At 44.6% G+C, this 12,500-nt stretch overlaps 1 protein-coding gene across 2 annotated transcripts in view; it reads right to left on the reverse strand.

The window, feature by feature from the left end:
- Positions 1-12,500, reverse strand: part of LOC110495043 (coiled-coil and C2 domain-containing protein 1A-like) — a 34,402-nt gene that overhangs the window by 465 nt on the left and 21,437 nt on the right. Inside the window, exons 21-27 of one of the 2 annotated variants that reach the window (XM_036939893.1) lie at positions 12,229-12,319; positions 11,452-11,607; positions 7,466-7,603; positions 7,184-7,310; positions 6,163-6,239; positions 6,034-6,081; positions 1-1,146 (exon numbers count right to left, since the gene is read on the reverse strand). The exon at positions 1-1,146 is cut by the window's left edge and continues 465 nt beyond it. In XM_036939893.1, coding sequence (XP_036795788.1) covers positions 1,114-1,146; positions 6,034-6,081; positions 6,163-6,239; positions 7,184-7,310; positions 7,466-7,603; positions 11,452-11,607; positions 12,229-12,319 — 670 coding nt within the window. In that variant the 3' untranslated portion in view covers positions 1-1,113. The remainder of the gene's footprint in view (positions 1,147-6,033; positions 6,082-6,162; positions 6,240-7,183; positions 7,311-7,465; positions 7,604-11,451; positions 11,608-12,228; positions 12,320-12,500) is intronic. The other variant, XM_036939894.1, reaches the window with a different exon arrangement.

Consider the following 12,500-nt stretch of genomic DNA (forward strand, 5'->3'; position numbering starts at 1 on the left):
TATCTGCTTCAGGCTCTGATTCAGGTTATAGTGACAGTTTACTCATCGTGCTTTATCCAGGCGATGTAAGATCTGGCGTCAGCAACGTCTGAACAGAGGACCACACCCTCTAACTGATGACTTCACAATGTGGTGATGACGCAGTCCTTTGAACATTCTAACTAATGACGTCATAGTGACGTGACGCAAGCCTAATTGATGACATCACAATAGGCTAAATATGGTCCTATAAGAAGGGTCCTTTTAAACGGGCTCCCAGACTCCGTACCATAGCATTACAATGAATAGAGAACCTCTATCCCAGTTCAAAGATAATCCCGTGGGTTTTACAGCTACTGGTCTGTTCTACATGAATTCTAATCCTGTCCCCTTCAATTTAACCCCTGGGGTACCTCCTCTCCTCACTTCCCTGAATGAGACGTCTCCATGGCGACACCAGTGTTAGCTAATCCCTCATTATGGGATATAGTTCCCGTTTCCGCGTAGCGCCCATATCACACGGCACCACACGGGTCATATTACAGTAATCTGAGAATAGTGGAGCAGACAGATTAGATTAAGCTCATTAACATCGCACACACACACACACACGCACACGCACACACACACACAATGCGGAGACCAGGAGTTACACACACCACTCTGAACAGAGAGAGAGAGAGAGAGACATTGAAGGACTTTAAAGACTATAGTGAAGGCGGCAGGGTTTTGGTAATAGTCGGTAGTGTTTTTGTTTTCAAGTGCAAATAAGTCTTTCTCTGTCCTGCCCTGCATTCTGTCTTCATGTCACTATCAATCCCACAGCATCCCATTCTGCCCTGTATCTCAATGGTGCCCTATTCCCTATGGGAAGTCCCTATGGGCCCAGGTCTAAAGTAGTGCACTATATAGGGAATAGGGTGCCATTTGGGAGGCCTGTTTTATTCAAACGGGTTCTTCTTCCTAACTGATTGAATGAATGAACAGAGTAAAGGGAAGAGCATTAGTGGAGGAGGCAGAGAGGAGCAGAGGAGCGGCAGGAAGATGTTGAAGGTGATTGGCTATGTGTGTGTGTGTGTGTGAGTAACATAACAGTACTCCAGCCAACTCTCCAGTCCCTCTGTCCTCCTCTTCTCAGACCAGGCGTTTCCTCTTGAGAGATTCCAACTGACGAATGGAGAGAGAGAGAGAAAGAGAGAGAGAGAGAGAGAGAGAGAGAGGGGGAGAGGAGGAAAAAATGAGATGGGGAGAGAGAGGAGAAGGGGAGTGAGAAGAGACGGGGAGAGAAGGAGTGGAGATGAGAGTGAGAGAAAGAGAGAGGGAGAGGTGAGGCAGGGAAGGAAGGAGTGGAGGTGAGGAAGGAAAGGAAGGAGTGGAGGTGAGGAAGGAAAGGAAGGGAAAGGAGAGGAGGTGAGGGAGGAAAGGAGGTGAGGTGAGGGAGGAAAGGAGAGGAGGTGACGAAGGAAAGGAGGTGAGGTGAGGGAGGATAGGGGAGGTGAGAGAGGAAAGGAGTGGAGGTGAGGAAGGAAAGGAAAGGAGAGGAGAGGGGGTGAGGAAGGAAAGGAGAGGTGAGAGAGGAAAGGAGTGGAGGTGACGAAGGAAAAGAAAGGAGAGGAGGTGAGGGAGGATAGGAGAGGAGGTGAGGAAGGAAGGAAAGGAGAGGTGAGAGAGGAAAGGAGTGGAGGTGAGGAAGGAAAGGAGTGGAGGTGAGGGAGGATAGGAAGGAAAGGAGAGGAGGTGAGGAAAGGAGTGGAGGTGACGAAGGAAAGGAGAGGTGAGAGACGAAAGGAGGTGAGGGAGGAAAGGAAAGAAGAGGAGGTGAGGGAGAGAAGGAGATGGGGAGAGAAGAGGGCAAGGGTTAGTTAGGTGTCAGATACAATTCAAACTAAATGATATTACACATCACCTGGTGCTCGTATACACGATGTGGTCCGATGGATACAGGCTGTTTAAACAGGCAGTCAGTTCTGATCTTTTGACACTAATTGGTATTTTTTGTATTTTTATTTTGACCAGTCAGATCAGATCTTTTGCCAATAAAAGGTCAAAAAATCAGAATTGGGCTGCCTGTGTAAACATACACTCATATGTACAGATTATTAGGTATATCCATCTAGTACCAGGTCAGACCCCCCCCTTTGCCGCCAGAACATCCTAAATTCTTTGGGGTGTGGAATCGTTGCTAACGTGTGACAGGAAGACATTCCCCCCACCATTACACCCCCACCCCCAGTCTGTACCGTTGACACCAGGCAGGATGGGGCCATGGACTCCTGCTGTTTACTCCAAACCCTGACTCTGACATCAGCGTGATGCAACAGGAACCTGTATTCCTTGGACCAGGCAATGTCTTCCACTCCTCAGAGTTGGTGACGGCCTGCCCACTGGGGACGCTTCTTCTTCTGTATAGCTGACGGGAGTGGAACCCGCTGTGGTCGTCTGCTGTAAAAGCCCATCAGACAGGAGTGGAACCCGCTGTGGTCGTCTGCTGTAAAAGCCCATCAGACAGGAGTGGAACCCGCTGTGGTCGTCTGCTGTAAAAGCCCATCAGACAGGAGTGGAACCCGCTGTGGTCGTCTGCTGTAAAAGCCCATCAGACAGGAGTGGAACCCGCTGTGGTCGTCTGCTGTAAAAGCCCATCAGACAGGAGTGGAACCCGCTGTGGCCGTCTGCTGTAAAAGCCCATCAGACAGGAGTGGAACCCTCTGTGGTCGTCTGCTGTAAAAGCCCATCAGACAGGAGTGGAACCCGCTGTGGTCGTCTGCTGTAAAAGCCCATCAGACAGGAGTGGAACCCGCTGTGGTCGTCTGCTGTAAAAGCCCATCAGACAGGAGTGGAACCCGCTGTGGCCGTCTGCTGTAAAAGCCCATCAGACAGGAGTGGAACCCGCTGTGGTCGTCTGCTGTAAAAGCCCATCAGACAGGAGTGGAACCCGCTGTGGTCGTCTGCTGTAAAAGCCCATCAGACAGGAGTGGAACCCGCTGTGGTCGTCTGCTGTAAAAGCCCATCAGTAACAAGGAGGGGCGAGTTGTGTGTTTCCGAGATGCCGTTCTGCTCCGTTATTTGCCTGTTTGTGGGCCGCCTGGTAGCTTGCGCCAGTCTTCCGGTTTCAACCCACAGGACTGCGACTGACTGGATGCTGTTTGTTTGTCTCATCATTCTCTGTAAACGCTAGACACTGTCGTGTGTGAAAAGCCCAGGAGGGACGTTTCTGAGACACTGGATCCGGCGTACCTGGCACCAACGATCAAACCACACTCAGAGTCTCTTAGGTCACTAGTTTTGTCCATTGTAACGTTCAATGGAACAGTAACTGAATGCCTTGATGCCTGTCTGCCTGTTTTATATAGCAAGCCCTGGACAGGTGGCTCACTGTCTGTAGGAGCAGACCATGTCGGTGTACCTAACACTGTCTGTAGGAGCAGACCATGTCGGTGTACGAGGTGATGTACCTAACACTGTCTGTAGGAGCTGACCATGTCGGTGTACCTAACACTGTCTGTAGGAGCTGACCATGTCGGTGTACCTAACACTGTCTGTAGGAGCTGACCATGTCGGTGTACCTAACACTGTCTGTAGGAGCTGACCATGTCGGTGTACCTAACACGGTCTGTAGGAGCAGACCATGTCGGTGTACCTAACACTGTCTGTAGGAGCAGACCATGTCGGTGTACCTAACACTGTCTGTAGGAGCTGACCATGTTGGTGTACGAGGTGATGTACCTAACACTGTCTGTAGGAGCTGACCATGTTGGTGTACGAGGTGATGTACCTAACACTGTCTGTAGGAGCTGACCATGTCGGTGTACCTAACACTGTCTGTAGGAGCTGACCATGTCGGTGTACCTAACACTGTCTGTAGGAGCTGACCATGTCGGTGTACCCAACACTGTCTGTAGGAGCTGACCATGTCGGTGTACCCAACACTGTCTGTAGGAGCTGACCATGTCGGTGTACCCAACACTGTCTGTAGGAGCTGACCATGTCGGTGTACCCAACACTGTCTGTAGGAGCTGACCATGTCGGTGTACCTAACACTGTCTGTAGGAGCTGACCATGTCGGTGTACCTAACACTGTCTGTAGGAGCTGACCATGTCGGTGTACCTAACACTGTCTGTAGGAGCTGACCATGTCGGTGTACGAGGTGATGTACCTAACACTGTCTGTAGGAGCTGACCATGTCGGTGTACCTAACACTGTCTGTAGGAGCTGACCATGTCGGTGTACCTAACACTGTCTGTAGGAGCTGACCATGTCGGTGTACCTAACACTGTCTGTAGGAGCTGACCATGTCGGTGTACCTAACACTGTCTGTAGGAGCTGACCATGTCGGTGTACCTAACACTGTCTGTAGGAGCTGACCATGTTGGTGTACCCAACACTGTCTGTAGGAGCTGACCATGTCGGTGTACCCAACACTGTCTGTAGGAGCTGACCATGTCGGTGTACCCAACACTGTCTGTAGGAGCTGACCATGTCGGTGTACCTAACACTGTCTGTAGGAGCTGACCATGTCGGTGTACCTAACACTGTCTGTAGGAGCTGACCATGTTGGTGTACGAGGTGGTGTACCTAACACTGTCTGTAGGAGCTGACCATGTTGGTGTACGAGGTGGTGTACCTAACACTGTCTGTAGGAGCTGACCATGTCGGTGTACGAGGTGGTGTACCTAACACTGTCTGTAGGAGCTGACCATGTCGGTGTACCCAACACTGTCTGTAGGAGCTGACCATGTCGGTGTACGAGGTGGTGTACCCAACACTGTCTGTAGGAGCTGACCATGTTGGTGTACAAGGTGGTGTACCCAACACTGTCTGTAGGAGCTGACCATGTCGGTGTACCCAACACTGTCTGTAGGAGCTGACCATGTTGGTGTACGAGTTGGTGTACCTAACACTGTCTGTAGGAGCTGACCATGTCGGTGTACCCAACACTGTCTGTAGGAGCTGACCATATCGGTGTACGAGGTGATGTACCTAACACTGTCTGTAGGAGCTGACCATGTCGGTGTACCCAACACTGTCTGTAGGAGCTGACCATGTTGGTGTACCTAACACTGTCTGTAGGAGCTGACCATGTCGGTGTACGAGGTGATGTACCTAACACTGTCTGTAGGAGCTGACCATGTCGGTGTACCTAACACTGTCTGTAGGAGCTGACCATGTCGGTGTACCTAACACTGTCTGTAGGAGCAGACCATGTCGGTGTACCTAACACTGTCTGTAGGAGCTGACCATGTTGGTGTACGAGGTGATGTACCTAACACTGTCTGTAGGAGCTGACCATGTCGGTGTACCTAACACTGTCTGTAGGAGCAGACCATGTTGGTGTACCTAACACTGTCTGTAGGAGCTGACCATGTCGGTGTACGAGGTGATGTACCTAACACTGTCTGTAGGAGCTGACCATGTTGGTGTACCCAACACTGTCTGTAGGAGCTGACCATGTCGGTGTACCCAACACTGTCTGTAGGAGCTGACCATGTCGGTGTACCCAACACTGTCTGTAGGAGCTGACCATGTCGGTGTACCCAACACTGTCTGTAGGAGCTGACCATGTCGGTGTACCCAACACTGTCTGTAGGAGCTGACCATGTCGGTGTACCCAACACTGTCTGTAGGAGCTGACCATGTCGGTGTACCCAACACTGTCTGTAGGAGCTGACCATGTCGGTGTACCTAACACTGTCTGTAGGAGCTGACCATGTCGGTGTACCTAACACTGTCTGTAGGAGCTGACCATATCGGTGTACGAGGTGGTGTACCTAACACTGTCTGTAGGAGCTGACCATGTTGGTGTACGAGGTGGTGTACCCAACACTGTCTGTAGGAGCTGACCATATCGGTGTACCCAACACTGTCTGTAGGAGCTGACCATGTTGGTGTACGAGGTGATGTACCTAACACTGTCTGTAGGAGCTGACCATGTCGGTGTACCCAACACTGTCTGTAGGAGCTGACCATGTTGGTGTACCTAACACTGTCTGTAGGAGCTGACCATGTCGGTGTACGAGGTGATGTACCTAACACTGTCTGTATATAACAGTGTTTACCTCAGTCTCCACCATCTTCAGCCGTCCTAGAGCGTCCTTAGCAGCATCCTGAATAGGCAGAGGGACAGACGCGTTACACACAGACAAACACTCCGTAACACAAACACACAACCCTGACCCTTTGCTCACCCTGTTGCCTTGGCTGGAAAACCTCTTCACTGACTCAGCAAGTCCCTGGGCAAAACGCTGCAAAATACTCTCATACTCTACAGAGAGACAGAGAGAGAGAGAGGGGGGGAGAGATATGGAGGGAGGGAGATGAGAGACGGATGGATGGAGGGAGAGAGAGAGGGAGAGAGAGAGAGATGGATGGAGGGAGAGAGAGAGGGATAGAGAGAGAGAGGGATAGAGAGAGAGAGATGGATTGAGGGAGATAGAGAGAGAGATGGATTGAGGGAGAGAGAGAGGGATAGAGAGAGAGAGATGGATTGAGGGAGAGAGAGAGAGAGATGGATTGAGGAAGAGATAGAGAGGGATGGATTGACGGAGAGAGAGAGATGGATGGAGGGAGATAGAGAGAGGGATAGAGAGAGAGAGATGGATTGAGGGAGAGAGAGAGGGATAGAGAGAGAGAGATGGATTGAGGGAGAGAGAGAGAGAGATGGATTGAGGGAGATAGAGAGAGAGATGGATTGAGGGAGAGAGAGAGGGATAGAGAGAGAGAGATGGATTGAGGGAGAGAGAGAGAGAGATGGATTGAGGAAGAGATAGAGAGGGATGGATTGAGGGAGAGAGAGAGATGGATGGAGGGAGATAGAGAGAGGGATAGAGAGAAAGATGGATTGAGGGAGATAGAGAGAGGGATGGATGGAGGGAGATAGAGAGAGGGATGGATGGAGGGAGATAGAGAGAGGGATGGATGGAGGGAGGGACAGAGATAAATATATAGAGGAGTATGTTGAACCTCTCTCTAGCTGGGCTTTCTGCCACTGCAGCCTGTGTGTGTGTGTGTGTGTGTGTGTGTGTGTGTGTGTGTGTGTGTGTGTGTGTGTCTGTGCGTCTGTGTCTGTGTGTGTGTGTGTTACCTGACAGTAGAGTAGGGGAGCCTCTCTCTAGTAGGAGAGCCTCTCTCTAGCTGGGCTTTCTACCACTGCAGCCTGTGTGTGTGTGTGTGTCTGTGTGTGTGTGTGTGTGTGTGTGTCTGTGTTACCTGACAGTAGAGTAGGGGAGCCTCTTTCTAGCTGGTCTTTCTGCCACTGAAGCCTGTGTGTGACCTCCTTGTGTTGCTGTACCAGTTCAGACGGAGGATCCCGCCTACTCTTCCTGTAATCACCAATCTGACAGACACACAGGGTGATCGACATCATCTTAGACCAATCACAGCATAGATTGGCTACCTCCAATTCTGAACAGATCTAGATTAAACGTTCCCACGGAGACGAGGAGAGGAAAATGAAAGATAGATAGAGAAGAAGAGAGAATGAAAACACACCTGTCTCTCCAGTCTCTCCTTATCGTAGTGCAGTAGACTGAAACTGTGGAGTTTATACTGGGCAGGGGAGTGGCTGGACTGGTTAGACGGCTTGTTCCTCCCATTGTCACTCTTTGGTTTGGAGCGAGGAGAGGGGCCCTGGGGGGGGGGTGGGACTTCAGTTAGACATTAATATAACATGTTAACTCTGATATAGACTGGTATTAATATAACATGTTAACTCTGATAGAGACTGGTATTAATATAACATGTTAACTCTGATAGAGACTGGTATTAATATAACATGTTAACTCTGACAGAGACTGGTATTAATATAACATGTTAACTCTGATAGAGACTGGTATTAATATAACATGTTAACTCTGATAGAGACTGGTATTAATATAACATGTTAACTCTGACAGAGACTGGTATTAATATAACATGTTAACTCTGATAGAGACTGGTATTAATATAACATGTTAACTCTGACAGAGACTGGTATTAATATAACATGTTAACTCTGATAGAGACTGGTATTAATATAACATGTTAACTCTGATAGAGACTGGTATTAATATAACATGTTAACTCTGATAGAGACTGGTATTAATATAACATGTTAACTCTGATAGAGACTGGTATTAATATAACATGTTAACTCTGACAGAGACTGGTATTAATATAACATGTTAACTCTGATAGAGACTGGTATTAATATAACATGTTAACTCTGACAGAGACTGGTATTAATATAACATGTTAACTCTGACAGAGACTGGTATTAATATAACATATTAACTCTGATAGAGACTGGTATTAATATAACATGTTAACTCTGACAGAGACTGGTATTAATATAACATGTTAACTCTGATAGAGACTGGTATTAATATAACATGTTAACTCTGATAGAGACTTCAGTTAGACTGGTATTAATATAACATGTTAACTCTGATAGAGACTGGTATTAATATAACATATTAACTCTGACAGAGACTGGTATTAATATAACATGTTAACTCTGACAGAGACTTCAGTTAGACTGGTATTAATATAACATGTTAACTCTGATAGAGACTGGTATTAATATAACATGTTAACTCTGATAGAGACTGGTATTAATATAACATGTTAACTCTGATAGAGACTGGTATTAATATAACATGTTAACTCTGATAGAGACTGGTATTAATATAACATGTTAACTCTGATAGAGACTGGTATTAATATAACATGTTAACTCTGACAGAGACTGGTATTAATATAACATATTAACTCTGATAGAGACTGGTATTAATATAACATGTTAACTCTGATAGAGACTTCAGTTAGACTGGTATTAATATAACATGTTAACTCTGACAGAGACTGGTATTAATATAACATATTAACTCTGATAGAGACTTCAGTTAGACTGGTATTAATATAACATGTTAACTCTGATAGAGACTGGTATTAATATAACATGTTAACTCTGATAGAGACTGGTATTAATATAACATGTTAACTCTGATAGAGACTTCAGTTAGACTGGTATTAATATAACATGTTAACTCTGATAGAGACTGGTATTAATATAACATATTAACTCTGACAGAGACTGGTATTAATATAACATGTTAACTCTGACAGAGACTTCAGTTAGACTGGTATTAATATAACATGTTAACTCTGATAGAGACTGGTATTAATATAACATGTTAACTCTGATAGAGACTGGTATTAATATAACATGTTAACTCTGATAGAGACTGGTATTAATATAACATGTTAACTCTGATAGAGACTGGTATTAATATAACATGTTAACTCTGATAGAGACTGGTATTAATATAACATGTTAACTCTGACAGAGACTGGTATTAATATAACATGTTAACTCTGATAGAGACTGGTATTAATATAACATGTTAACTCTGATAGAGACTGGTATTAATATAACATGTTAACTCTGACAGAGACTGGTATTAATATAACATGTTAACTCTGACAGAGACTGGTATTAATATAACATGTTAACTCTGACAGAGACTGGTATTAATATAACATGTTAACTCTGACAGAGACTGGTATTAATATAACATGTTAACTCTGACAGAGACTGGTATTAATATAACATGTTAACTCTGACAGAGACTGGTATTAATATAACATGTTAACTCTGACAGAGACTGGTATTAATATAACATGTTAACTCTGATAGAGACTTCAGTTAGACTGGTATTAATATAACATGTTAACTCTGATAGAGACTGGTATTAATATAACATGTTAACTCTGACAGAGACTGGTATTAATATAACATGTTAACTCTGACAGAGACTGGTATTAATATAACATGTTAACTCTGATAGAGACTGGTATTAATATAACATGTTAACTCTGATAGAGACTGGTATTAATATAACATGTTAACTCTGACAGAGACTGGTATTAATATAACATGTTAACTCTGATAGAGACTGGTATTAATATAACATATTAACTCTGACAGAGACTTCAGTTAGACTGGTATTAATATAACATGTTAACTCTGACAGAGACTGGTATTAATATAACATGTTAACTCTGACAGAGACTGGTATTAATATAACATGTTAACTCTGACAGAGACTGGTATTAATATAACATGTTAACTCTGACAGAGACTGGTATTAATATAACATGTTAACTCTGATAGAGACTTCAGTTAGACATTAATATAACATGTTAACTCTGATAGAGACTGGTATTAATATAACATGTTAACTCTGATAGAGACTGGTATTAATATAACATGTTAACTCTGATAGAGACTGGTATTAATATAACATATTAACTCTGATAGAGACTGGTATTAATATAACATGTTAACTCTGACAGAGACTGGTATTAATATAACATGTTAACTCTGATAGAGACTGGTATTAATATAACATATTAACTCTGATAGAGACTGGTATTAATATAACATGTTAACTCTGACAGAGACTGGTATTAATATAACATGTTAACTCTGATAGAGACTGGTATTAATATAACATATTAACTCTGATAGAGACTGGTATTAATATAACATGTTAACTCTGATAGAGACTTCAGTTAGACTGGTATTAATATAACATGTTAACTCTGATAGAGACTTCAGTTAGACTGGTATTAATATAACATGTTAACTCTGATAGAGACTGGTATTAATATAACATGTTAACTCTGATAGAGACTGGTATTAATATAACATGTTAACTCTGATAGAGACTAGTATTAATATAACATATTAACTCTGATAGAGACTGGTATTAATATAACATGTTAACTCTGACAGAGACTGGTATTAATATAACATGTTAACTCTGACAGAGACTGGTATTAATATAACATGTTAACTCTGACAGAGACTGGTATTAATATAACATGTTAACTCTGATAGAGACTGGTATTAATATAACATGTTAACTCTGATAGAGACTGGTATTAATATAACATGTTAACTCTGATAGAGACTTCAGTTAGACTGTTATTAATATAACATGTTAACTCTGATAGAGACTGGTATTAATATAACATGTTAACTCTGATAGAGACTGGTATTAATATAACATGTTAACTCTGATAGAGACTTCAGTTAGACTGGTATTAATATAACATGTTAACTCTGATAGAGACTGGTATTAATATAACATGTTAACTCTGATAGAGACTGGTATTAATATAACATGTTAACTCTGACAGAGATTATACCCCTACTAGTCCTGAACAGTCCAAAAGGTAGGTCTCTCTCTCTCCCCCTCATCTCTCTCCTTACCTGTTGTTCTCTCTCTCTGTCGGGGGTGGTGATTGGTTCAGGGTCGAGGACCAGCCATCTCTCTCTCTCCTTACCTGTTGTTCTCTCTCTCTGTCGGGGGTGGTGATTGGTACAGGGTCGAGGACCAGCCATCTCTCTCTCTCCTTACCTGTTGTTCTATCGCTCTGTCGGGGGTGGTGATTGGTTCAGGGTCGAGGACCAGCCATCTCTCTCTCCTTACCTGTTGTTCTCTCTCTCTGTCGGGGGTGGTGATTGGTACAGGGTCAAGGACCAGCCATTTCTCTGTGGTGATCTGAAGCTGTGCTCCTCCCAGCGGCTCCCGAATCTTCACCCTCACCTCCAGCTTACCCCCCGTAGCCTTACGACCATCTAACACCTTGCACAACACAGACAGACAGAGAGACAGAGGGGAGAGACAGGCAGACAGAGAGACAGAGAGACAGAGGGGGAGAGACAGAGACAGAGAGACAGACAGGCAGGCAGACAGAGAGACAGAGACAGACAGGCAGGCAGACAGAGAGATGTATGAGCATGTCTAAGTGAAAACGTGTGTGTGTGTGTGTGTACAGTATCTGTGTGTGTGTGTGTGTGTGTGTGTGTGTGTGTGTGTGTGTGTGTGTGTGTGTGTGTGTGTACAGTATCTGTGTGTACAGTATCTGTGTGTACAGTATCTGTGTGTGTGTGTGTGTGTGTGTACATTATCTGTGTGTGTGTGTGTGCGCGTGTACAGTATCTCTGTGTGTGTGTGTGTGTGTGTGTGTGTGTGTGTGTGTGTGTGTGTGTACAATATCTCTGTGTGTGTGTACAGTATCTCTGTGTATCTGTGTGTGTGTGTGTGTGTATCTGTGTGTGTGCGTGTGTGTACAATATCTCTGTGTGTGTGTGTGTGTATCTGTCTGTGTGTGTGTACAATATCTGTGTGTGTGTGTACAGTATCTCTGTGTATCTGTGTGTGTGTGTGTGTATCTGTGTGTGTACAGTATCTCTGTGTGTTTACCTCTATAATCTGTCTGATGTCACATTGGTTCTCCAATGAGTCCAGCTTCAGCTGAGCGTTCCCCAACACTTTGTCCCCCTTGAACAGACCCCTACACACACACACACACACATTAAAATCTATTGATGCACTGGTGCGTCAAACTAAGTGCCATAATAATAAAATCCCCATCATAATCTGTCAGTTGAAGTTAGAGAGATCTGTTTTCTATTTAATTGGATGCGTCTCAATCCACCAATGGCGGCCTTTCGAATCTGTGGTGGGAGGAGCTA

The sequence above is a fragment of the Oncorhynchus mykiss genome, chromosome 13, assembly GCF_013265735.2.
Source record: "Oncorhynchus mykiss isolate Arlee chromosome 13, USDA_OmykA_1.1, whole genome shotgun sequence".
Classification (NCBI taxonomy): Eukaryota; Metazoa; Chordata; class Actinopteri; order Salmoniformes; family Salmonidae; genus Oncorhynchus; species Oncorhynchus mykiss.